The sequence below is a fragment of the Pseudochaenichthys georgianus genome, chromosome 7, assembly GCF_902827115.2.
Source record: "Pseudochaenichthys georgianus chromosome 7, fPseGeo1.2, whole genome shotgun sequence".
In the NCBI taxonomy this organism is placed as follows: domain Eukaryota; kingdom Metazoa; phylum Chordata; class Actinopteri; order Perciformes; family Channichthyidae; genus Pseudochaenichthys; species Pseudochaenichthys georgianus.
In genome coordinates this window covers 12,485,114-12,510,209 of record NC_047509.1, presented here as the reverse complement: position 1 = coordinate 12,510,209, position 25,096 = coordinate 12,485,114, and the positions used below count along the sequence as shown (strand labels likewise).

The window sequence follows — 25,096 nt, the reverse complement described above, 5'->3', positions numbered from 1 at the left end:
TAACTCCAATGAGGAGGCGCTAAGACAGATGTGTAGTTTTTTTACCAGAACAGCATGGACAACACAAAGATAGCCATTACATTACATGTCACTTGTTAGATGCTTTTAACCAAAGTGACTTACATACTCAGTACTGTGGGCAATCCCCACAGGAGCAATTTGGGGTGAAGTGTCTTGCCGAGGGACACAACGACATTCTGACTGCAGCGGGGTTTGAACCTGTGACCCCCTGATCCGAACACCTACGGACAACCCACTACGCCACACGCCATCCAACAGTGCTCTCCATCTTGTCATTTAACTTTTCTCAAGAAAGCAACAAAGCACTTTTCCTAAAGTCTAACTATTCCTTTGATGAACAGACATGAGATATTGTCATCTTGTTTTCAGAATGGCGTTTCACTTGTTTTTCACTTCTTGCCACTCACTTATCTATTTGTATTCTTTATTTGCCTCAGTTACTGGCACAGCTTTATAACACAGCTATGTTGCTGGCTGAGAACTTAATAATGAATTAACACATACTCTAACTTTAACCACTCCTTTAAGAGTACAAATAATTTCATTATTCCTCCCACCATTGCTGTGCACTTACGTTTTGATTGTTCTTGCAGTGATAGAAGAACAAGAACCAACACGCAAACAACTCGTTTTCAATTTCTATGCTAAAGTGATTTCTGGCTTATTGTAATAATGTAAAGCAACATTGTTAAGTATTCTTTTTTGATTAAATGATTTCTAAAGCTCATTTGTTTTTTCATAACATGATATGTTGAGCAAATGTATGTTGGAATAATGAATGAAATATTAAATTAAATCTAAAACACATTATTGCCATCTCATGCATATTTCATATATCATGTTTCAGGGTGAAGCGAACACTGTAAGAATTACAATTATACTACAAGTGAGTGGGATTTTATATGCTTTATTTGTTTGATTTTATGGTTAAAGATTCAGCACCAATTTATATCAATCAAAATGATGTAGGATTATATTTGATTTATTTTAGTTTCTTATCTAAGTTTATCTCTTTGGGTATTATTTTATTTGTATTAATTATTGATTTTGTTTTTATAAGAAGGCTTTTTCATAACATAGAACTGGATAGAACTGGTTCTGCCTTAAACCTGCTTGTTGGGGTGGTTTATATTGTATGTGTTAAATGGACAACTGTCTGTAAAAGGATGTTTGTGGTTATTTCAAAGGTCACAGCTGAGACACACGTGCGCACGCACACGCGCACACACACACACACACACACACACACACACACACACACACACACACACACACACACACACACACACACACACACACACACACACACACACACACACACACACACACACACTACTCACATGGTAGGAAGAGCGATGTTCTCGATCGAGAGGTTTGGTGACGAACATCTTTCCCACCACGGGGTCGATATTGAACACCTCATTGGGCGGTTGATCTGCTCCCACTCCAGTGATGCTGTATCGGATGGATATGTCCTTGTCTTGATCTGAGCGAATCTGCATCAGAACAAACAAAGAGGAACTGTCAATCAATGGTTTAGTGAAGTCTTATACTGCGTTTCAGCGCTCTTACAGTGAGGAATCTCAAACACACAGCCGGCCTTAACCTATTGGAGCAACATGTGCTGAGGGGTGTTTATTATTCAAGCACCAGTTTGTGATATGCAGCTCGAGTTTAATAATTCCGTCCTGACACAACCCCAGAAATCTGATATTGCATATTTTTCCACTGGAAACATGCACAGGCCACACACACACACACACACACACACACACACACACACACACACACACACACACACACACACACACACACACACACACACACACACACACACACACACACACACACACACACACACACACACACACACACACACACACACACACACACACACACACACACACACACACACACACACACACACACACACACACACACACACACACACACACACACACACACACACACATTCATCACAGTTTGGCATTTCTAGCTTCCACGTACTCAAGGATTCCATTAGGGCTGCCGCAGGGAACGCTATGTATTCTGTTTGGCAGAATTGGACAGCTTCAAAGAGAACATTCAATTCCATTTTTTGGGTAAGGATAAATGAAATCAACATATATTTACTGTTAACTGACAGGCAGGTAGTGATTTATTAAGATGAGCTTGAGCCTAGCTGGGATAGAGACAGGTTGTGGACAATAATGGCAATTAGGGAGGAAAGTGTGGTGGTAATTCGGTTGTAATTAGGGCAGCAACAACAGGCTAGAGCAATAAACACGCTGTTCGAACACACAAATGGGCAAGAAGGAAATAATCATCTCAAATTCAAGGGTGCACACATAACAGAAATATTGAATAACGGTGGAGATGGGAAGCGCAGTGTTCTTTGTTTACTTCGATTCAGCTTTTCCTTCCAGACAGATAGTGAATAGGTGCATTAAGTGCACTGTTAGGCCTGTGATTTGGGCTGTGTAGTTGGAACTCATCTGGAGGACTTTTTCAATTTATTGCCCAAATTGAGTCCAAACCTCTAAGCATCCCACCTCTGTCCATTAACTACATGACAGCCCATGAACATCAGCTGGTGTATCAACATGACTCAATCATAAAGCTACTCCAGTATGCGGACACGCACACGCACACGCACGCACGCACGCACGCACGCACGCACGCACGCACGCACGCACGCACGCACGCACGCACGCACGCACGCACGCACGCACACACACACACACACACACACACACACACACACACACACACACACACACACACACACACACACACACACACACACACACACACACACACACACACACACACACACACACACACACACACACACACACACACACACACACACACACGCACAGAGGGATGGACAGCCTTTTTCTCTAATAAATCTTTATTTTACTGCAGAGTGCACCATAAGAGTAAAGACTGTCCAAAGTCCTCTCCATCTTTCAGCACTCGAGCAACCAATTTGGCCCTACTTTTGACACACTTGGAATTCTGCCTTGCTGAGAAAATAGCTGAAGCAACTAACAAGGACACGGAACAGACACATAATATTATAGGTGTCATCCTGACTCTTCCTGCTGGTGGAAGAAGAAAACTGTCACCATCACTACACTGCTATTATGACTATTTCCCTCCTCATCAGCCTCGACATTATCATAACATCTCCATTAGAAAGATCTGGTTGAGGAGGTGTGCAGAGGCGGATTTTGCGGGGGGGCAGGGGGGGCATTGCATAGTGGCTGAAATATGTTCCAATACAAATATTTCATATATCAATATTTTAATAGATGTAATATAATGATTGTTACAATACAAATCTGAATAATATCATATTTTGTTTGAAACAATTTCATTTTTGAGCATGTTGTGACGTGTGTGTGATGTGATGTGTGTGTGTGACGTATGAGGTTAAGGACACAAGTTCCCTCGCTTTTTTTTACATACAAGTGATTCAGCTATTGTATTACAATAAGATATGCGGCGATTTTTGGGACGTTTAAGGCGTCTACTTCTGCACTAAGTAGGACACTGGTTAATAATATTGTAGCGTGTTCAAGTAACCAAGGGATATAGTAGTTATCAAATAAGTATAAGATGTGCACAGTTATGATAAGTTTTACAGATGTAATGCACTGTTGTTGGGGGGAGAGACCGCCCCTTCCATATGAGTGTGTGTGTACGGCGTGCATGAGGCGTGCATGATGAGACGAGTTGTGTTCGTATGTGGAAAAGTCATACTCAGTGCGGTGAACACTGGTTTCATTGCTACTGTATCCGTAGCACCCCACGTAATAGTTGGGACTGTGTACTGACGTCAGTAAAAAAGGTTTGCCCCCCCAAGCGCACATGTCAAACTCCGCCTATGGAGGTGTGTCTTCCTAATCAAACAAATGTGATCAGTTATAGACACCTTCCCCTGTATGAATGCAAGAGGAGCTGTCACAACATCCTACAAATGCTATTTGTGCAAGTCTGTATGTGTGTTTTCTTTGGGGAATAGAAGGAGGAGAACGTCAGAATGCTCTGCACACATCTCAGCGAATTACTGTTGACAGCTATGACAATTAACGAGCTGCAGGCATCGACTGCAATGACTTCAAAGAAACTCTACCCGTTAAACACCGACAAACTAACAAATATCAGTTAGTGGCTCAGTTGAACTCTCAGTGTAACGCCATGACCCTCCTCTACAGCAGAGACTGCAGCACACTGACTCCATCTACCTCTCCTGTCGCATTAGAAAATACAAGCAATTATTACACATCCCACTGCCAAACTGTCTCCCCCTCTTATTCATCACCCTTTCTCTCCTCACCTCTTCTTGTCTTTCCTTTCCTCTGCCCTCCCTTGTCCTTTCAAACTCCTTCTCTCTCATCTCCACTCCTCCCCTTTCCTCTCATCTCTGCCCTCCGCTGTTCTCTCTCATCACTCTCTCTCTCTTTCTTCGCTTCAGGTCTCCGTTGGGACAGAAGCCATGCATGACAAAATGAAATTACTTCAAACCGTTGGCCTTGGCAGTGGCTTCTAAATCCTCACCAGTTAGGAAGTGATAGCTCTCCATAATTCCATTTGGGTTTTCCCCGCCCCCCTGATCTTCCACCCTTTTCAAGTCGTCCTGCTTGTGAGGGGGAGAAGAGTTTCGGTTGCACGTTTTGACTGTCATTCCAGCCAATTAGCTCTCCCTCCCACAATGTTCACATACACACTTCTAAAGCTGTCGAGGTGCTGCGCCAGAAACCCTAAACTCAACTGTGTATACCAAACTTAACATATGCCCATCAATGCATACATATTTACATTGGTATGCATTAAAGACCTGATAAAGGATAATAGCTAGCTGGGTGTCAGTCTTCTCTTGTTGTCACAGAACAATGTGACAGGCAATGGCATTTCAATACTGAGCAGCTCTCGCTAACATTCTGCCATTTTAGCTTCAGAAACAAAGGGTACATGTTGAAAAAATGAAGAGCTTCTCAAAACTCTATTCACAATTGTTTTCTATAGCGGCAAAGGGGAAACTCTGCCTTGCAACACTGCTATCTGACACCTCACAAAATACCACATAGTAACACAAAACAATTCTCCATTGGATAATAAAAACAAAGGAATTCATTTTCAAGAGCGCCAATAATCTGATAAAAAAGTGTTTTGCCGTTTTTCGTTTCTTTGGGTTTTTTTCCCCCATCTATTTTTTGTTTCTGTTTGATTGTGTGTATGTGGGTCTAGAGAGATAGTGGAGGAGAAGCGCTCAGCCAACAAGGATTGATAGTGAGAGAGAAAGAGAGAGAGTCATGACTGTATCATCCGGCATCAGAAACCAGACACTGTCTAAATGACCTATTTGTCGACGGATCAAAGCAATTCCCTTCATTACTGACAACTTGTCTGGCTCTTAAGGAGATCTTATCAGTGAGCTTAGCTCCCTTCTACCAGGCAAAACTGAATCAAATGAGAAATGATCATGGCACCGAGTCGTTCGGGAAAACAGATGAGATGAAGAGAAGGGAGTGAATAACACAGAGGAGCCATTCCACCACCAGTTACTGGGGTGCAGAGGAATGTATTCTCGCTTAGAAATGCATGTTAACTAATACTTTGAAATGCTTCAAACCACCACTACTTAGATATTTGACAGAGCTGCATGTTTTGGATGGACACAGCTTTTTATTTGTTTTTATTATGTTGATATTTAAAAAATGAAATACAAATTGTGTGGTAACAAGCTAACCTTGGTGCTAGATATGTACAATGATATAATGAGAGCTCTTAATATTGAGTGACTTGAAATCAAAACCCCTAAAGAATGCAATCCAATAGATGTAGTTACTCCTAATATGTAATCCACCCCATTTGCAAAGGAGGCAGTAGAAACAATACTAAGAACAATGCAAGGCTATAGAATGAAACAACGGCAATAGTCTGTTTTAATTCACTGTTTCGACTCTTGATGTTTTAAGTGAAAAAGCAACTATATGTTGGACATAGTAGATAATTCAACAGCGAGAAAGATATTTCCAGAATAGTTGGCAGGCAACAAAAGAGCATTAAGAGGAGTAAATATGGGAGGTTATAAAAAATAATTATGTTTGCTATAAATAAGCAAGATCTCTTTAATGTCTTTTTCTTTTAATGGCGCAGTGTTTCTATTTTCTTTTGCTTTGTAAGATCTTCTTTTTGTGAAGTTAATATAAAAGTATCCTTTAAAAAGATTGCATCTACCTCCTTTGCCCCAACATACCCTGAGATAGCTCGACCTTAGTTATCCTGGCTGGTCTCGGTCTATTTTTAAAGGTAATTTAGGTAAAAACTCAGAAAATAGTGGTTCTCTCTGCTTTGTGTGATTCCTTTCTGAGCATATGACTACTGCACTTTCTGCTTAATCCACACAACTCGTACCAAGGCAGATTATTATGAAAGGCACTACATGTGGTGAGGAACATTGAGAGGCTCTGGTACACTCATTTCAGAATAGAATATTCTTTGCAACTTTTTCCTCTTAGACCTGAGGATGAATGCGCTGTTAGGTGATGGTTAACTGGCTGCTTCAAAAGTAGAACATTGCTCTACGTTTGAAGCGAGCAACGCGTGCAAAGCGAAGCGATGGAACCAGTTCGGCAAAGCGTGACGTCACCCCATTCAAAGTGAATGGGCAGAAGCGTTGAAGCTTCAACGCACGCCGCCGTGTGGACGGGCCGTTAGGACGGGCCGTTAGGACGGGCCGTTAGGACTCTGAATTCATCTTTATGTTTTCTTTGGTGCAATAGAAGATCGTTTTACCTGACCTATTATGTGACATTATAGGACAATCACCTGAAGCACAATATCAGCTAATCCAACACGCTTGTATGCCACAGGAACAAAAGCCCCCAGGGAGAGGAAGTGAGGAGGATGGACTCAAAAAAGAACATTGGGTTTAAAATCAATACAAACACTGGACTGCAGATCTTCCATCAGTCTGCTGTATCCACAGCTCTGTTCTTTACAGTGGTGAGCTGGGTTGGAAGAATGAAGGCTTGGAGCTCAGCAGGCTCAACAAGCTGTTAAGGAAGGTCAGCTAAGTGCTCAGGTTGTAACTGGACAGCAAGGAGGCAGCGGACAGGAGGACGAGGACAAATTCAAAGCCATGGATAACCCTTTTCACCTTCTCTAAAACAAGCTGTGGCAGATTGGCAGCTCGTTGCAGAGAGAAAGATCAAGGACAATGTCAAAACCTGGGAGTTGTTACTCTACACCAGGGTCTAAGAATATAGGATGAAGTTTGGTGTAAAGATTGTGCGATATAGGAGTATATATAATTGTAGCCATGACAGAACACAATTCTTCAACCATGTATGTTGTTCAACCTGATCCATACAATCACCACAATGTCACGGTGGACACCCAAGATTAATGTCACCAATCCAGTATCTAATCAAATATGAATTATGGTCACAATCCCCCTTCTGTTCCCGAGCTATAGCATTGATTATTGGACCAAAAAAGTATTTTTGCTGAAAAATTATGATTGAACAGTGAAGTTGACCTATTGGAAATAAAATGCCAGCAATTCATCATTTGTATTGTATTAGATTTGTGTGTGAATATTCATAAGACTTTATTAAACATGGTTTTAGCTTTCCCATATGTCAGCCAAAGGTTTCTGAAGAGCCTTCGTGAAGCTCAAAGAGTGTGGTTCCTGCCATCTCTGTCTTATCAGTGCTGCCCAGTGATGTAGTGGGCGTTGGACGCGGGGGTACGCCGTACCCCCACTTATTTGGAGCATGATCTTTTTTGTAATAGTCTAATAAATATAAAATCATTGCCAGTCTTATCAGTTGCAAGTGTGTATTTGTTGTAATAATGACAAAAACATAATACATTTCACAGTAATTATAATAAAAAATAAAAACGATTTCCTTAAAGAATTATGATTAGTCATCAGGCTCGTGACCCCGCGGCGAGCTGGGGGTGTGTCAGTGACACACCCACGGCCAGTTTACCGCCCGCCGATTTTGCAGCAGCTCTTTCCTTCAAGAACGCTAACGAAAAAGCTCTATAATGGCAGGCAAACATTTTTTACTTGACTTCTTTTCTAAAAAGAATATAATTCACAAGAAGAAAGAGTCTAGCAGCACCGAAGCTACAAGTGAAGCTACTACTAGTGCCACAGTATATCATCAGAAGAGCCGCCTAAAGACGTGGATAATGCTAGCTAACGTGCACGTTAGCTGCGCTAGCAACGTTCCCCTGGCTAGCTCAAGCTCACCTTTCCCAGAGGTATGGACGGAGGAGATGTGGCGGAGGAAACAAGAGACATACCCGTGGATAGACTGCAAAGCTGGGACACTGGGCTGCAAAGTTTGTTCATCCATATCTGATGTACCAGTCTTCAAACGCAAGGGGTGTGTGTGTGTGTGTGTGTGTGTGTGTGTGTGTGTGTGTGTGTGTGTGTGTGTGTGTGTGTGTGTGTGTGTGTGTGTGTGTGTGTGTGTGTGAAAAAAGCAGCGCTGTCTGCTTATTTGCAATGTAGGCTAGGCCTAATCAGAATAATTTCCAGTCCAGATTCAATGTTTGCAGGCTATATATATTTTTCGTTTTGTTTATTTAATAAGTTAATTTCAGGACAATTTTGGGTATTTTGTTTGTTTGTTATGAGTTTTAAATAGATTTTGAAAGTGGAGATAGAGAGAAGCAGCGCTGTCTGCTTAGTTGCAATACTGTAGTTTATGCAATTTAGGCCTATACATTGTTTATGTAACGTATGTGCCAGTGTGTCCATGGTTTTGAGTCTGTGTGTGTCTGTTGAGCACAGCGCCGTCTGCTTTTTGCAGTATAGTAAAGTAGGACTAAGCATACCGGTAGTTTCTGTGGACCTGTCTGCCCGTTTTGTGAGTGCACTGCGCGCGTGCGCACTTGTTTGGCATTGTTTGGGATGACCTAATTTAAAATAGCGTCCCCCCAGTAAAAAAAATCCCCACTACAACACTGGTGCTGCCACAGTACAACTCAGGATGAAATCAAAAATAGGCATTGTCTGGGAAATTGAGGCATAACATAGGTGATGCAGAAGAGCAGACAGTTTGCTCACCAGTTTTACTCTTAATTATAAATAAAATGTATAAATATTAAACCACTATAGTTGACATAAACAGGAAGATTATCCATAGAGACCAACATATTTTTTGTATTAGGCTGAAGCCTATATATAATATGTTTTTACTGTAAAGTTGGCATTTTAACATTAGAGTCTAGAGCAGGGGTGTCAAACTCAAGGCCCGGGGGCCGAATCCAGCCCACGACATCATTTCATGTGGCCCGCAAGAGCTCTGAAAGAATGTAATATGTTTAGTATACGGTTACATGCCGATTTACAGAAGCACGATGTCCATAAACTACATGTCCCACAATGCATCTCAAATTTGACTTTTTCTCAGAATTTGACTTTTCTTTTTAAATAATTTTGTGACATTCTCACTGAAGAGACTTGCATTTATTTGCCCTTGACTTCTTCTTTCAGACGTAGTTATTCATGAAGTTATTACCCTATCTGATAATAATCCAATGCAGAGGCAATAAAGTAATATAATACATTTATATTAAATATTTATATATGTATGTTTTTATAGTCTTAAAGTTACAACAGGCCCTTTGAGTGCAACCATGCATGTGTGTTGATGTGGCCCGTGATGAAATTGAGTTGAGACACCCCTGGTCTAGAGCAATTGCTCCCTTTTAGCCTCAAGTGGCCATTTGATGAACTGCCATTTTTGGCATTTCATATATCTCTTTGCTCAGGCCCACAGGTTGATGCTGCTTGCTTAAAACAGCACCGAATTATTATCAATTAATCTTTCAGTATACAAGTAGATATTTGATGCCAAATGAGAAAAAAAAACATATCCCTCAAGGTGTTTCTGAGATATGTTCACATGAATGGGACGGACGGACCACCCAAAAATCATCCCATCCATCCATCTTCTCCCGCTTATCCGTGGTCGGGTCGCGGGGGTAGCAGGTCCAGCAGAGAGCCCCAAACTTTCTTTTCCCTGGCGACATCAACCAGCTCTGACTGGGGGATCCCAAGGCGCTCCCAGGCCAGCGAAGAGATATAATCCCTCCACCTGGTCCTAGGTCTACCCCTTGGTCTCTTCCCAGCTGGACGTGCCTGGAACACCTCCCTAGGGAGGCGCCCAGGTGGCATCCTAACTAGGTGCCCGAACCACCTCAACTGGCTTCTTTCGACGCGAAGGAGGAGCGGCTCAACTCCGAGTCCCTCCCTGATGACCGAACTTCTCACCTTATCTCTAAGGGAGACACCAGCCACCCGGCGGAGGAAACCCATCTCGGCCGCTTGTATCCGCGATCTCGTTCTTTCGGTCATGACCCATCCTTCATGACCATAGGTGAGGGTAGGAACGAAAATGGCCCGGTAGACAGAGAGCTTTGCCTTCTGGCTCAGCTCCCTTTTCGTCACAACGGTGCGGTAAAGCGACTGCAGTACCGCTCCCGCTGCTCCAATTCTCCGGCCTATCTCACGCTCCATTGTTCCCTCACTCGAGAACAAGACCCCGAGATACTTGAACTCCTTCACTTGGGGTAAGGACTCATTCCCTACTTGGAGTGGACAGTCCATCGGTTTCCTGCTGAGAACCATGGCCTCAGATTTGGAGGTGCTGATCCTCATCCCAGCCGCTTCACACTCGGTTGCGAACCGATCCAGTGAGTGCTGAAGGTGACCGATGAAGCCATCAGAACCACATCATCTGCAAAAAGCAGTGGTGCAATCCTTAGTCCACCGAACTGCAGACCCCCCCCCCCCCCCGACTACGCCTCGAAATCCGATCCATGTATATTACAAACAGGATTGGTGACAAAGCGCAGCCCTGGCGGAAGCCAACCCTCACCGGAAATGGGTCCGACTTACTGCCGAGGACCCGGACACAGCTCTCGCTTTGGGAGTACAGAGATTGGATGGCCCTGAGTAGAGACCCCCTCACCCCATACTCCCGCAGCACCTCCCACAGTAACTCCCTGGGAACCCGGTCATACACCTTCTCCAAGTCTACAAAACACATGTAGACCGGATAAGCGTACTCCCAGGCCCCCTCCAGGATCCTTGCGAGAGTAAAAAGCTGATCCGTCGTTCCACGACCAGGACGGAATCCGCATTGTTCCTCCTCAATCTGAGGTTCGACAATCGGCCTGACCCTCCTTTCAAGTACCTTGGAGTAAACTTTCCCGGGGAGGCTGAGTAGTGTGATGCCTCTGTAATTGGCACACACCCTCTGATCCCCCTTTTTGAAAAGGGGGACCACCACCCCGGTCTGCCACTCCTTCGGTACTGTTTCCGACTTCCACGCAACGTTGATGAGACGTGTCAACCATGACAGTCCCTCAACACCCAGAGCCTTCAGCAGTTCCGGGCGGATCTCATCCACCCCCGGGGCTTTGCCACTGTGGAGTTGTTTGACGACCTCAGTGACCTCCCCCCGGGAGATTGGTGTTGATCCCCCGTCATACTGCTCTGCCTCTAACATAGAGGGCGGAGTTGTCGGGTTCAGGAGTTCCTCAAAGTGTTCCTTCCAACGCCCTAACACTCCATCAGTTGAGGTCAACAACGTCCCATCCTTACTGTACACAGCTTGGATGGTTCCCTGCTTCCCCCTCCTGAGGTGTCAGACAGTTTTCCAGAACAACTTTGGTGCCGCCCGAAAGTCCTTCTCCATGTCTTCTCCAAACTTCTCCCACACCCGCTGCTTTGCCTCGGCCACGGATGAGGCTGCTGCCCTTCGGGCCTGTCGGTACCTTGCAACTGCCTCGGGAGTCCGCCGGGATAACAAATCCCTGAAGGCCTCCTTCTTCAGTCGGACGGCTTCCCTGACCACCGGTGTCCACCAGGAGGTTCGAGGGTTACCACCCCTTGAGGCACCTAGGACCTTGAGACCACAGCTCCCCACCGCGGCTTCGGCAATAGAGGCTTTGAACACCGACCACTCTGGTTCAATGTCCCCAACCTCCACAGGAATGCCCGAAAAGCTCCGCCGGAGGTGTGAGTTGAAGGCCTCCTGAACTTGGGCCTCCTCCAGACGTTCCCAGTTCACCCGAACTACACGTTTGGGCTTACCAGGTCTATCCAGAGGCTTCCCCCGCCACTCGACCCAACTCACCACCAGATGGTGATCAGTTGACAACTCCGCCCCTCTCTTTACCCGAATGTCCAAAACATACGGCCTCAGGTCCGATGATACGATAACGAAATCGATCATGGACCTTCTGCCTAGGGTGCTCTGGTACCACGTACACTTATGATCATCCTTATGTTCGAACATGGTGTTTGTTATGGCCAATCCATGACTAGCACAGAAGTCCAGTAACAAACCACCACTCCGGTTCAGATCAGGGGGGCCGTTCCTCCCAATCACGCCCCTCCAAGTGTCTCCATCATTGCCCACATGTGCGTTGAAGTCTCCCAGCAAGACTAAGGAGTCCCCTTCAGGAGCCCCATACAGGACTCTTTCCAGGGTCTCCAAGAAGGCCGAATACTCTGAACTGCTGTTGGGTGCATAAGCACACACAACAGTCAGAGTTTTCCCCCCCATAACCCGCAGGCGTAGGGAGGCGACCCTCTCGTCCACTGGGGTAAACTCCAACAACGAAGCACCTAACCGGGGACTTGTGAGTATCCCCACACCCGCCCGGCGCCTCACACCTTGAGCAACTCCGGAGAAGAATAGAGTCCAACCCCTATCCAGAAGTAAGGTTCCAGAGCCGACGCTGTGCGTAGAGGTGAGCCCAACCAGATCCAACTGGTACCGCTCCACCTCCCGCACAAGCTCCGGCTCCTTCCCCCCCAGAGAGGTGACGTTCCACGTCCCCAAAGCCAGCTTCTGCCGCCCGGGTCTGGTCCGTCGAGACCCTCCGCTTTCACTGCCACCCTTCTGGCAGCGCACCCGACCCCATCGATGTTTCCCGTAGGTGGTGGGCCCGCGGGACGGAGAAGCGGAGGTGTTGCCCACGTTGCCTTTTCGGGCTGGGCCATTCATATTAAAAGGAGTCCCTTTCATTGACAATACAGTAGTCAAGTCATGAAACAATATTTTCCATGGCAACATTTGTGAATGAAAGGAGTATTTTTCAAACATTAATGCGTTTCTGTAACGTCTTTTTTCATATGGGTCACAATTCAAACATGATTGCTCTCTGCTAGGTTCCTGTATTCTTCAATTGATTTCCTTAGAGTGCTACCTGGCATGCATAACAAATTAACTACAGCCATAGGTGAGCCATTATACATATTATAATTGATCTTTCCTATACTTGGAAGCGTTTTAATTACAGGTATAATTAAAGTTAATTTGCTTTTTAGCATGTACATAACACGGCAATTACCTTAAGCATTAATGTAATTTTTCTTGGGGCGTTGTGGGTGAAAAGCAATTACCATAGCAACAATAGTTTAGATTGATGTGTATTCAGGAAGTTGGCATAATCATATCGAGTAAAACTAAAACAAATGCCACAGGCACTGGATTTATTTCTGATAATCTCTATGCATTTTAAATCTTAGCCTCAACAGCCTTTATAGTTATATTATTTAGTTTTTATTTTAAGTTAGTCCATTTCATTGGGCCACATGACATGTGATGAGGCTCAGATGTGGTTGACAGTTGTTTCGAAATGGAAACAAAGTGACCACATATTTCTCTTCCTAATTGAAAATGTTGCAAAAATAAACCACTGTGAGACTCGTCTACAACATAACTGTGAGACAGACATAACCTAAAATCGGTCTGCATTTAGTTACACAAAAGCAGCTTTGTGCATTACAGTATTTCTCCCTGACAGCTTCAACAATTGTTACAGTAAGCTGACTCTGTTTTGAAGTGTTTTGAACTGCAATGTTTCAAAAACACTGCAAGAGGTAAACACAACTGAAAAGGGTATAATCAGCATATTTAGAAATGTATATTTTGTCAAAGCATTGTATAAACAGAACACACAAACAGCAGTGCCATGACAATAGTTCAAAAGGCTACTTTTAGTTGTCAGCTGCAAAATATCTTACCACTATCAGGATTATGTATGTCTTACACAAACACAAAAATACACACACAAACACACAGAGGCCTGTCATGAGAGTGCCAATTAGGTGCTATGTAGAGCGCTGCGGGTACGGAGAGCGACACTGGTTCACTGAGCAGGAGGACAGCAGAAACACTCAGTAGCAGACAGCAAAGTCACAGCAACCCATAAAGAGGCATTTTTACAACTCTAAAGCCCAACAAAAAGGGATAGCGAAAAATGCCAACAGCAACAAACAGAGAGATATGTTTTCAACAGAACAGTTAGAGCTAACAGGCAGGTGAGAAATGCAAGTAATGGCAAACAGGTCACAAACAAACTGGTTAAATCTTAAGAGAAATAGCCTCTACAAGAGAAAGGTTTCTAGGTGCCGTGGCATATCATGTGCACACTCCATCTGTCAAACGCACTTTTTGGCATGCAGTGAGATAAAAAGACACCTTGTGTGTTTTGCTGTGAGTCAGCAAAGTGTCTGCATTAAAAGCTTTTCTGTGGCCTTTTTAAAACACAGGCTTTTGCTCAGGCTTTGATGTTGAGTATTGTATCTCTTCAAAAGTTAGCGCAGGATTGATGTTGAGTAGTCCGTCTGAGTTGGGATTTTCAAAAATGCACTTACTAAGTTAAACATAAAACAGAAGCTGCATAACATCTTGTATTTATTGCTGGTGAGGATTCATGAGTCTTCGTGAACAGACGTACCTGCGGCTATGTGTACGAAACATAGTCCACATTAAATCCTGCAATATCTGAACAATGCACTTCCACCGTTATTGATGTGACTCTAGGGACGACAATGTTTGTCTTTTGGTCGGTCTACTTGGTTTAAGACTAAAACATCTCCAAAGCTATTGCTTGGTATGAATCACCCACATTAATGGTCGACAGGAGAGATGGCCTGACTTTTCTTCTAGAGTTACCATGAGGGACATTTGTGGTTTTGCATACAAAATATGGATTACCATTAAGTTTGGTTCAGTTTTCAACCAGTTCCATTCAAGAGTTTGTATTTGCCATGTCTTGTGTTTATTGCTAATTATGAAATATTGATATCCTTACGAAGCTATATGTTAAACTAATTTAGTGAACATGAAGAACAGTATTTTGCTGACCATTAGCATGGACCGTACTTTTCGGACTATAAAGCGCACCTGCATATAAGCCGCAGCAGCTACATTGTCCGTCTGTCTTGCTCTCGTTCTGTCTCTCGGTTCCATTTTTACGTTGGCGCGCTACCTGTCTCACTCTTTTCCGGCCTCCAGCTTTTCCTGCTGGAGGCCGCCGCTTAAAGGTGGCGGGCGCGGACCGGTCATAGAGCCCATAGTGTTAAAGGTGGTTAATTTTACCTGTAAAATCCATAGATTTAGGAGGTTCCCTAGTGGCCGTTAGCTGTACAAAAAAAATGGGGAAAAAAGTCGCGGCTTATAGTCCGAAAAGTACGGTAGGTTACTCTATAGTCCTAGCTTTTTAAATCTCAGTTGTGTTCTCTCCTGTTCTCCTCTTCTGTGTTTAGATACAGCTGATCTCATGACGAACACCACTGGATCGACTGTGTTGAAATTACCAATGTAATGATCAAAGAGCTAGTTAGACGCAACAGAAAGTTGTTCTTATAACGTTTCTGCCGCACAGCTTCCTGACATATATTGGGAGCCTTATTTCATGGCTTTTCAAAGCAAATTGTACCTGTCTGCACAAAGAAAAAAGTAATTTCCAAATTCAGAAAGGGAAAGAGAGCTAGAAATATGGGTTTTCATATTTATCTGGCTTGGTTCATGTGAGAGTGACAGAACGAAATGGAGAGATAGTGTGCTTTTGTGTCATTTGAATGATAGAACTGACGCAGGTGAGATTATTAAAAGAACTTCCTCCACATTAGTGAATATAACATGGAGTAATGGAAGTTAAGCAGTCAATGACTTTTCCAATTATTGCACTGTGAAAAGAGGTCTGGTCTTTAATAGAGCAGGCTTACGGCAAATTAGAGGTGCTATTCTCCCTGGAGGTAACAATGGAACGACTTGCCCTCACTCCCTTCTTCCAGGCAGTGACAATGAAAATAAGGCAGACAAAGAGCGGCCGTGCCCCTTAGCATTGGCTTAGCAGGGTTAAAGTGTGAAGGCTACAATCTCACTATTCTTCTCTCTCTGCGTCACTCTTTTTCATTAGATTAAATTGTGAAATCAGGAATGTGATGTATGCATGAATGTCTTTTCTACTGGCTCCCCTACAGGCTTTGACAAGGACAATATCAAGGACCCCATGTTCCTTTATCCCCAGGAAACCCAATCTGGGTAATTAGAGGAAAAAGTGTTGGCGACTTGAAGGAGAGAGAGGGGTGACAGTGGCTTGGAATCTGCTGCGGATGCACTTTTGCCAGCCATTCACTCTCCCCAATCCCAATACATGCACACACACTAAACACACGCACACATACTTTTGTACTGTCCATCTTTCAAACACCACTTTTCTCCTTCTTTACGCCACCATTTTCTTCTATGTTTTCTTTTTTTATTTCAAAATCCATCAGGCAGCATTGAAGGGGAGAAATGCAGACCAGAGGGAAATGGAGGGAAGAAAGAGTGAGGAGTAAGATGGGAAAAATGAAAGTGGCAGGGAATTGACTGCATCAGCAAAAACCCTGTGGCAGAGCATAAGCCCTTTTGGCTGGAAACCTGAAAACAGGAAGTTAAGAGAAGTTGCCAGGACGTGTTTGACAGGGTATCCGTTCGGCAGGGCGGATCTATATTGTGAGAAAGCGGATGTAGTTTTTCCCTCTAGACCAGACATATGATTGTTGTTGGATACTAAGCAACTGGAAAAAAGAAATTTGTCTTTTTCCATTTAGCTACATTATAGCATGCACATATTTCCAATGGAAACAGCTGTAGTGGAGTTTGGATGCAAAAGCATATAGTGCACTCCTCCCAGCCAACAGGGGCAAACACTTGGAGGTATCATGAGGTAAACAGATGTCTAAGGACCCATAGGTGAGTGAGAAGGCAAAGGCGGAAAGATGTTCAGGTGAGGCAGGAGCAGTATGCACGTTTGATGTCGACTGGAAGCCTGAGAAAACGGGCCTCTGTCTGCCAAGCACAGACTGCAGAAACTGAAGAGGGCCTGGACCTTGCCATGCGCTGCTGCTGCTGCTGCTGGGTGTTTTGAAAAGTTGCACATTCATGTGTACATGCACACAAACACAAAGACCAACTGGCCTGCTCTTGTTCACGCACACACACGGGCAGCCGCACTGCAGCCTCTAAGTGTGTGTCAGAATGTTTCCCAGGATGTTCTGGCTCCTGGTAACCGAGCGAGGGATTCTGCTTGGCAAACTGCGCCTCAGCAAGAGTCCAGCTGTCATGTTGACAAATGAACCTTGGAAGGGTGAGGAGGTGTGTGTGTGTGTGTATGTTTGTGGAGCCATGCATCTGTGTCTGTGGATTCACGCCTGTGTACTTTTGCCTGAGCACCACCACATGCAGAAGAAGGATGACGCACAGATGGCCGCTGTACATGTTGTGGTTTTTTCTAAGCAGCTAGCCTGTCATTTTCTGATTGATACGGATCAGAATATGGATCAGTGCCAGCCAAGGTCAGTTTTTGTGAATGTTTTTCTATTCTAGGAAGTCATCATGAAAACATTGCTGAAAAAGTCCCACCAGCACCAGACACTTGGCTTGAAGTGGAGTCCTCTTTAAAATGACACTGAGTACACAGCAGCCTGAACAAAATCACCTTTTAGAAAGAAGCAATATGCACAGCCTCAGATGAACGGCAACATTGTTCCTTGCATGCCGCAGATACACACTTTTATGAACAATGTTGGATGTTAAAGCTTTTATTGAGCGTTAGGAAGAAATTACCTTTTCTCCTGACAATAAAGAGCACATAAAAATGTGTTAAGCACCATCAGGGAGTATTGGCCAGAAATACTCATAAGTGAGAAGAAATGAGAAAGCTGCAAAGTTAAAGGTATACAATACCGGCAACCTATTATCTAGTGATAAACTGTTTATCTTTAGAGCTATTTCATCTTGAGACGCTGTAAAGCATTTTATTGAGCAGTGAGGCATTTTATTACACACACATGCACGCTGGTGATATACGCTTGCTTGTATCAGATCTTAATGTGTGTTTGTCTCTGCTCCCTCATGTCTATGTTTATGGGACTTTACCGGAATACAAAAGCACCCCATGACAGTATTCACTATACTTGCATGAACAGATTCTGACTGAGGCCTTTCATTTTAAATTACAAAGTAAATAGGATCAGATTATTCTTGTGCAAGTCTCGATTTTGATTCTACCCCCAGGAAAGAAAGAGCCAAAGAGGGGACAATGGAAAAATACAAGCACATTAAATGAGATTAGAATTGTACCTCACATGACTTTCATCCAAAAGCACTTCAATTAAATCTCATGCTCAAGGATTTGTCTCCTTTTCTTGCAATTACTCTTTACTTTTATTTTCTCTAAATGTTGTTGCTGTTGAATCAGATTCATTCTGTCCGTCTTCAAGGCAGACATTCCTAGGCAGAGGTGGGAGGAAATGATTACCTGACAGGACAACAGCCATGCCATCTTTCTTTGTCATGTCTTTTTGTTTACTCGATGGGCATGTCTCCTTGCATGATTTGCCATGTATATACTTTCCCGTCTCTCTGTCTGTGTGACTGCCAAACCCTCCGTCAACCTGTCCTTCCTATTTGACCGACCTTGTCTCATATCACCAGCAATCACTGGCACCCTCATCACTGGTCCCCACCTCCCTGAGTCCCTCTCTGAATATCCTTTCCTCCTATTTCACTGCACATTATTTTTTCATGTCTTCAGAGGAAAAAGAGAATCTTGGCTCTCCTTCATCCTTCTGATCCACAGGGTCGCAGAGGCCACCCTCTAGGGGACCAGACAGAGGCTGTTTGTTAGTCTGTTATTTATCTCCCACATAAAGCTCTCCTCATCTCCTATTAAAGAGCCCAGAATACTTGCCCTTGACTTACACATAACTCTTGTGTCTTTTAGTGAGAAGATTTACTGTTTAATTTTACACCAACTGAACCCAGGAGGGAGCCCGTCTGGAACTGCCTGATGTCATATCACAGAAGAATGAGGATTGGGATTTGTGAACATGTGTGTGTTTATCTCAATGTGTGTGTGCATCTGTGCTCTCTGTGCCTATGTTTTCCTTTTTGGTAGTAGCAGCTCTGTGTGTGTGTGCAACAAGGCCACAGCTAACATTGCCAAGTACTCTATGCCTGACGAACATGTTTACCAGCACTTTACGCCTCTAATTTAAAAATAATGAGATATTAAACTGTGAAAATTACATTACATTACATTTTAGTCTCACTTCCTTGAACACAAGAGGAAACGAGAGGGCACATGCCCTACAAATATATGAAGGAAGTAACAATCTATTTTACACGTCAATACCAGGAGATTGTAGGAGACTCCATTTCCTGGGACTGATACATGTAATTGCATTGATCTCACTAATTTCATTAGAGGAAAGGAAATGGAGTTCATAAGGTATTTGTTAAATATCAAGACAAGACTACAATACAAAGAGTGGGGGGTTGGCTCTTAGGGTGGGCAGTTGGGGAGACAAATGAATCAAATCTGAGCGTACAGAAATGCTGCTGTTGGAGAATCCATAAAGCTAACCCTCCCTTCTATTTCATCAGTGCCCCCATTAGATCCTCGCGTGAGATACTAATGTGCACTCAGGTGTTCACCCCTTCTCTTAAAGATCGCAGTCTCACGATATTCAGAAGATGGTCCAATTGCTTTTATGTTCAAATGTTTCATTAATGATTTGACTTGTCAGAAAAGACAGGAGTGAGCTTGTTCCTCCACCAGAAAGACTCCATTAGCAAGAATAACAATGTAAAGCACTCGCCTGCTGTTTCATTCTCGTCATCAGTCCGGACTGGCTACACACATTCACCTGTGCTGTCACTTCTTCTTCTGAGCAGAGGTCTTTCTTAGTTTTTAAATAAATGAATAGTCATATCTGAGATTCTTCTATTTTACATTCACATTTGCCAAGGATGATGTGTTTGTGCGTGACTAGAAAAGGAATTATCTGAGATGAACTTTTTGAGATAAAGGTTTTATTTCACTACACAGTGGTGCTTTGAGCTGAAAGTACCACATCTCAGTTCAGCAGAGCACAATGAATATAATGTTATTAGCTCTGCACATATTTACTACTGAATACATTTTTATATTTTCCTGGTGATGCAACAAAAAGGTTTAAAGATTAAAAGATGGTTCCATAACTGTCTTTATTACAACACATGGCAATCCAGCACATTTTTGGATATAGATTTAACAAAAATGTCAACCTGCAAGTGGCAATTATAAATCTGGGGGATCAGCAAAGTCAGTAGGCTTCACCCTCTGAGTAAATGGCTCTATTGAGTTTTCAGAGCAATCGATCTGAAAGCTGTTATATCTTCGTCTAGACCTAAATGGTGGAGCGTCAAACCAACACTGCGACCCATTAAGCCAATGCACTTATATGGTTTCAAAAAAGAGGATCGGTAAGGATCAAACTGTACATTAGGCTTAACAGTTTGCAGATTGTTTGTGCTTGAAGAACACTCCCAGCTGGGGTTAAGAAAGGAAATAATTATTCTAAGAGTTTAGTACACCCAAGATTTGTTACTGAGTTAAGCAAAAAGCAAATGAGATGCTGACCCGACTGTTGGCGCTCTTCTCCCTGAGTGGACCAAGGTTTCTCGCTCCTTTTCCATTCCTCTCCAAACACTACAGGAGGTCCTCCCATATCTGAAAGCCGTTTATTGTTTCTTTCTTTTCTTCCCGGGATTGGTAGTGTTTATGAAGTGTGTGTGTGTGTGTGTGTGTGTGTGTGTGTGTGTGCGTGTGTGTGTGTGTGTGTGTGTGTGTGTGTGTGTGTGTGTGTGTGTGTGTGTATGTGTGTGTGTGTGTGTGTGTGTGTGTGTGTGTGTGAAGTGAGCCTATGGGTGTTGAAGTTGTACGCCTGCCAAGAAAAGGACCTTAGCAGTGCACAAGAAAATCAAAAGAACACGAGACAAAACATAGCCCTGAACAAAATATGCTTGAATACATATACAATAGTTCACATCCTGTACAGTTCATGTCTGAGAGACTTGTTACCACACATTTCAGTGTTTTCACAGCCTGAACTTATTTTGCCTTGAAGGTGAACTCTGTGGATTACAAGATTATAAAGCGTTCCATATGGGCAGCAATGTGGTTTCCTAGTGACCGACCTTTGGATCGGACTGAGATCCTCAAATATTCACATCCCTGCCTTCCACCATCCTGCGGTTTCTCAGACGGACTAGGTTAAAATAACAACAACAACAAGATGGAGTCCTGTTTTTCTGGCATAGCTTTTGTATCTCTTTGTTCAGGGATAAAGAAAAAAAAGCAACCAAACAAAACCCCAAACAATGAACATATACAAAGGCAACAACGCGGCACATGTGCTTTACTGATCCTTTGTTTGCTAACTGGGTAGGACAAGACATTTCTCTCCGCTTGCGTATGCATGTGCATGTTTGTTTGTGATTGAGTGTGCATGCTAGTTAGCGTAAGTCTCAGCAGGAGGGAGTGGAAAGGGATGAAGTGGGCAAACTGGAGCAGGGCAGGCTGGTGTTGGCCGGGTGGTGCGTGACTCTATGGAAGAGGCCGTGAAAAGCAGTTATTTGGGAAGTCTATCAGACCTAAACACAAACACAGATGTGCCTCTAATCCTGGTCCAGCCCTTTATTCCCGCTCTGTTTCTGTTGCCGTCTTGCCTTCTTTATCATACCCACCCGTCTTCGTCCTTCCTCAAATTCTCAAAAGCAATCAGCTCCAGCTCACTTGTACAGTACAGCATGTTGCTTATTGTTCGTCCTTTTCTTCCACATTTTCTTTTTTCTTTTGTGTCATTCTTTGTGGTGTTTTTGTTGTTGCTGTGTCTGTCAGTGAAGCAGAGCAGTCATTAATCACTGGTAAACATACGCAGAGGGGAAAGCAGACACCTCAAGAGGGGGGGGGGGATCTCTCATTCTGCTCATAAAACGCTTTTCTCAGCGCGCTCCACGGAGAGAGATGCAAACAGTTGGTAACTGGAGCACAGGTGCTTCAGCGGGTACAGTAAACACAGCCAGATGCACAGCACAACAAATTAGATACAAATAACTGCATTTTGCATACAGTTTAACATGCAGGCTACATTTTACTGGGCATATTTGATAAAAAAGAAAAAATGACTGGTATGTTACGACATAACTTGTCGATAAAAGTGCAGGATATCAAATGAAACCTTTTTCTCTTCATATCAGTCAATACAGGGCTTTATACAAGCCCCCATTTATTTGGCGTATTGCTCGAGCAGCTGCTGTGTCTCTCTATAGAGTTGCTGTCAATAAAATGTCCTGTGATCATTGAGGGATGGAGCTTTACTTTATCGGAATGTCTGCCTTTCTCAGTCTCAAGGATATTTGAAAAAGAAAGCAAAGAACTGTTCTTCCAAAGGAATATTATTATATATATATTATATATAAACCAATTTCCACATCCCTTATTCAAGCCCTCAAAACTAATGTCTTCCCTCTTAAAATAATCTCTGTTAGGCAAATATTAAAATGTTACTCAGAAGTGAATTAGTGAATTCACAACAGGTTTCAGAAGAGAAGAGAGGCTGATGCAATAGGTTAACAATATAATAGAAAAGAGATAGTGAGGAGGAAAAGAAGCTAACGCTGAGTGAAATGATTCCTCCACCTACTTTTTCTATGTTTCTACATTCCCAGGTGAGGAAACCTAACGAGCATTGCTTCAAGTGAAATATTTTGCTTGTTAGCCTTAAAGGTATTGTTTGACATTCTGGGAAATATGCTTTATTTGCTGTCTTGTCGAGAGCTAGATGAAATGATCAATACCACTGTCGTTGATTAAATATCAAGCTACAACCAGGTGACGACTAGCCTAGCTTTGCAAGAAAACAGAGAAAAACACCTAGCTAGTCTCTGCCCAGACGTAACAGACTTAGCCTAGCATTCCATATATTATTATTCTATCTTATAGGTTTAGCTTTTGCTTTTAGCTGTTTTCGGTTCTGATGTTAGGCTAGTTGTCTTTGACCATAGCTTCAGGGGCGGTGGTGGCGAAGTCGATAGGGAGTTGGCTTGGCGACTGGATGGTCACCAGTTCAAGGCAAGACCAAGTGCTACCGAGGTGTCCCTGAGCAACACACACACACACACACACACACCGTTCCCCACACTGCTCCCCGGGCGCCGTTCAAAATGGCAGCACACTGCTCCTAACACTAGGATGGGTCAAATGCAGAGAAACAATTTCCCCACGAGGGATTAATAAAAGTCCATCTTATCTTATATTAATGTACGGATATGATAGTAGCATTATTTATCTTATCTAACTCTCTAAGTAGTAGTAGTCAAGAGTCATATTTCCCAGAATGGTGCATGCCTTTGAATGATACATGCTCACCAATTTACAGTCTTATTTTGGTAATAGTCTCTTTCTGTGGTACCATGATCTTAACTGTGACTGGCCAAAGCTATTTCCCTCCATTCCTCTCGCCCTCATTTTCTTTTTTTGTCTCGAAATATAGATCATAGAACAGTAGAATAAAATGGCATTTTACTCGACAAACATTTATTCATACCGCATCTATCTCTGTTGCTAAATTGTTGTTTGATCAGGGCTTTGTTCATTTTTCTGCTGACGGCTGTTCTAATGGAGGGTTAAGGGAGTTGGGTGGCGGTGGTGGGGGGGTGGTTACGTTGAGTCTATATTTACCCGAGCAGAATACAATCGATAACTCTCTGCCGTAGGAGAAGTGTGTGGATCAATGGAAGGTTTCAAAAAGCCTCTGTGAAAAATCAATGTCCCTTACATGCTATTGATGGCTGTTTGGCTGCAGAAGAATGAGAACGACAAAGAACACCTGTTAAAGTGACAAATGACTCACCTCATCCTTTGCTTTAGTCATTTGGGATTTGTTGATGTTTCTGTTTCCTCAACATGGCTCTCTCTTAAACAATATGCACCACTCGTACTTATTTTTTTAAACAAGCAGAGATGTAAAGAAACAAAATACTGCATATGCTATGAAAATGTAATTGTTGGACTGCTGGGGTACATTTATTGCAACATAGTCTTTACTCTTACATGAGTGAAAAAAAACGCTTTACTAATTTCCTTGTTATATTTGGGTACATTCACGGCGCAACTCTACTTTATTGACTGTTTTGAGGCCGGTTGTGGGATATTTTATTACAAACTGACCATGAATACTATCATAATCTTTGGTTGAAATGATGTAATATTCACATACAGTATGAGAGTTTGAAAAAGATAGCAATGCGCCAGTATGTAATCCTTTATCGTCTATTCATGACGTTACTCGCTACTCAAGGTTGTTTTTTTGTCGGATCAGACTACTTTTCCTTATAATGAGTACTTTGTGGCTATATTTTTCACCTCTGTATTTAAGGAAGTAAATCACTGCTGCTGTCCAACAACTGAGAACACAAGGAGGAAATGTTTGTGACGCTAATACCAGGCTACATTCAGTACAAACCTGCGTCACTAGAGGCTGATGTGGACTACTATAATGCCACAGACTTACATCAGGTGCACAACACTACTTGAAGTGGCACAGTGTATAATGCTGGAATAATTAATTCAGTGCTTCTATTAATAACAAGCGATCAATAAGATCCCATTGAGCTCTGACACTATCTTGGCTCTAAAGGGGAATAGGGAGTACAGTCCTGCCAAGACTTTCCATAAGCAGTCAACAGTTCCCTGGAGCCATGTGAGGCTGCAGGCTCAGGGGCCGGGCAGTAGGCTCTCTCATGATGGAAGTGACAATGCTGCAGACCTGCGGAAATACAGGTGAGGCCTGCTGTCACCCCGCCTGTCCAACTGATGGCAACTTGGTCAGGGCAGGGAGGAAAGCGCCGGGATGGAGGGAAAG

The 25,096-nt window shown here is 43.2% G+C and overlaps 1 protein-coding gene across 1 annotated transcript in view; it reads right to left on the bottom strand.

Moving 5' to 3' along the window:
- Window positions 1–25,096, bottom strand: part of LOC117449960 (cadherin-4-like) — a 238,983-nt gene that overhangs the window by 46,584 nt on the left and 167,303 nt on the right. Inside the window, exon 6 of the mRNA XM_034087899.1 lies at window positions 1,362–1,517. Coding sequence (XP_033943790.1) covers window positions 1,362–1,517 — 156 coding nt within the window. The remainder of the gene's footprint in view (window positions 1–1,361; window positions 1,518–25,096) is intronic.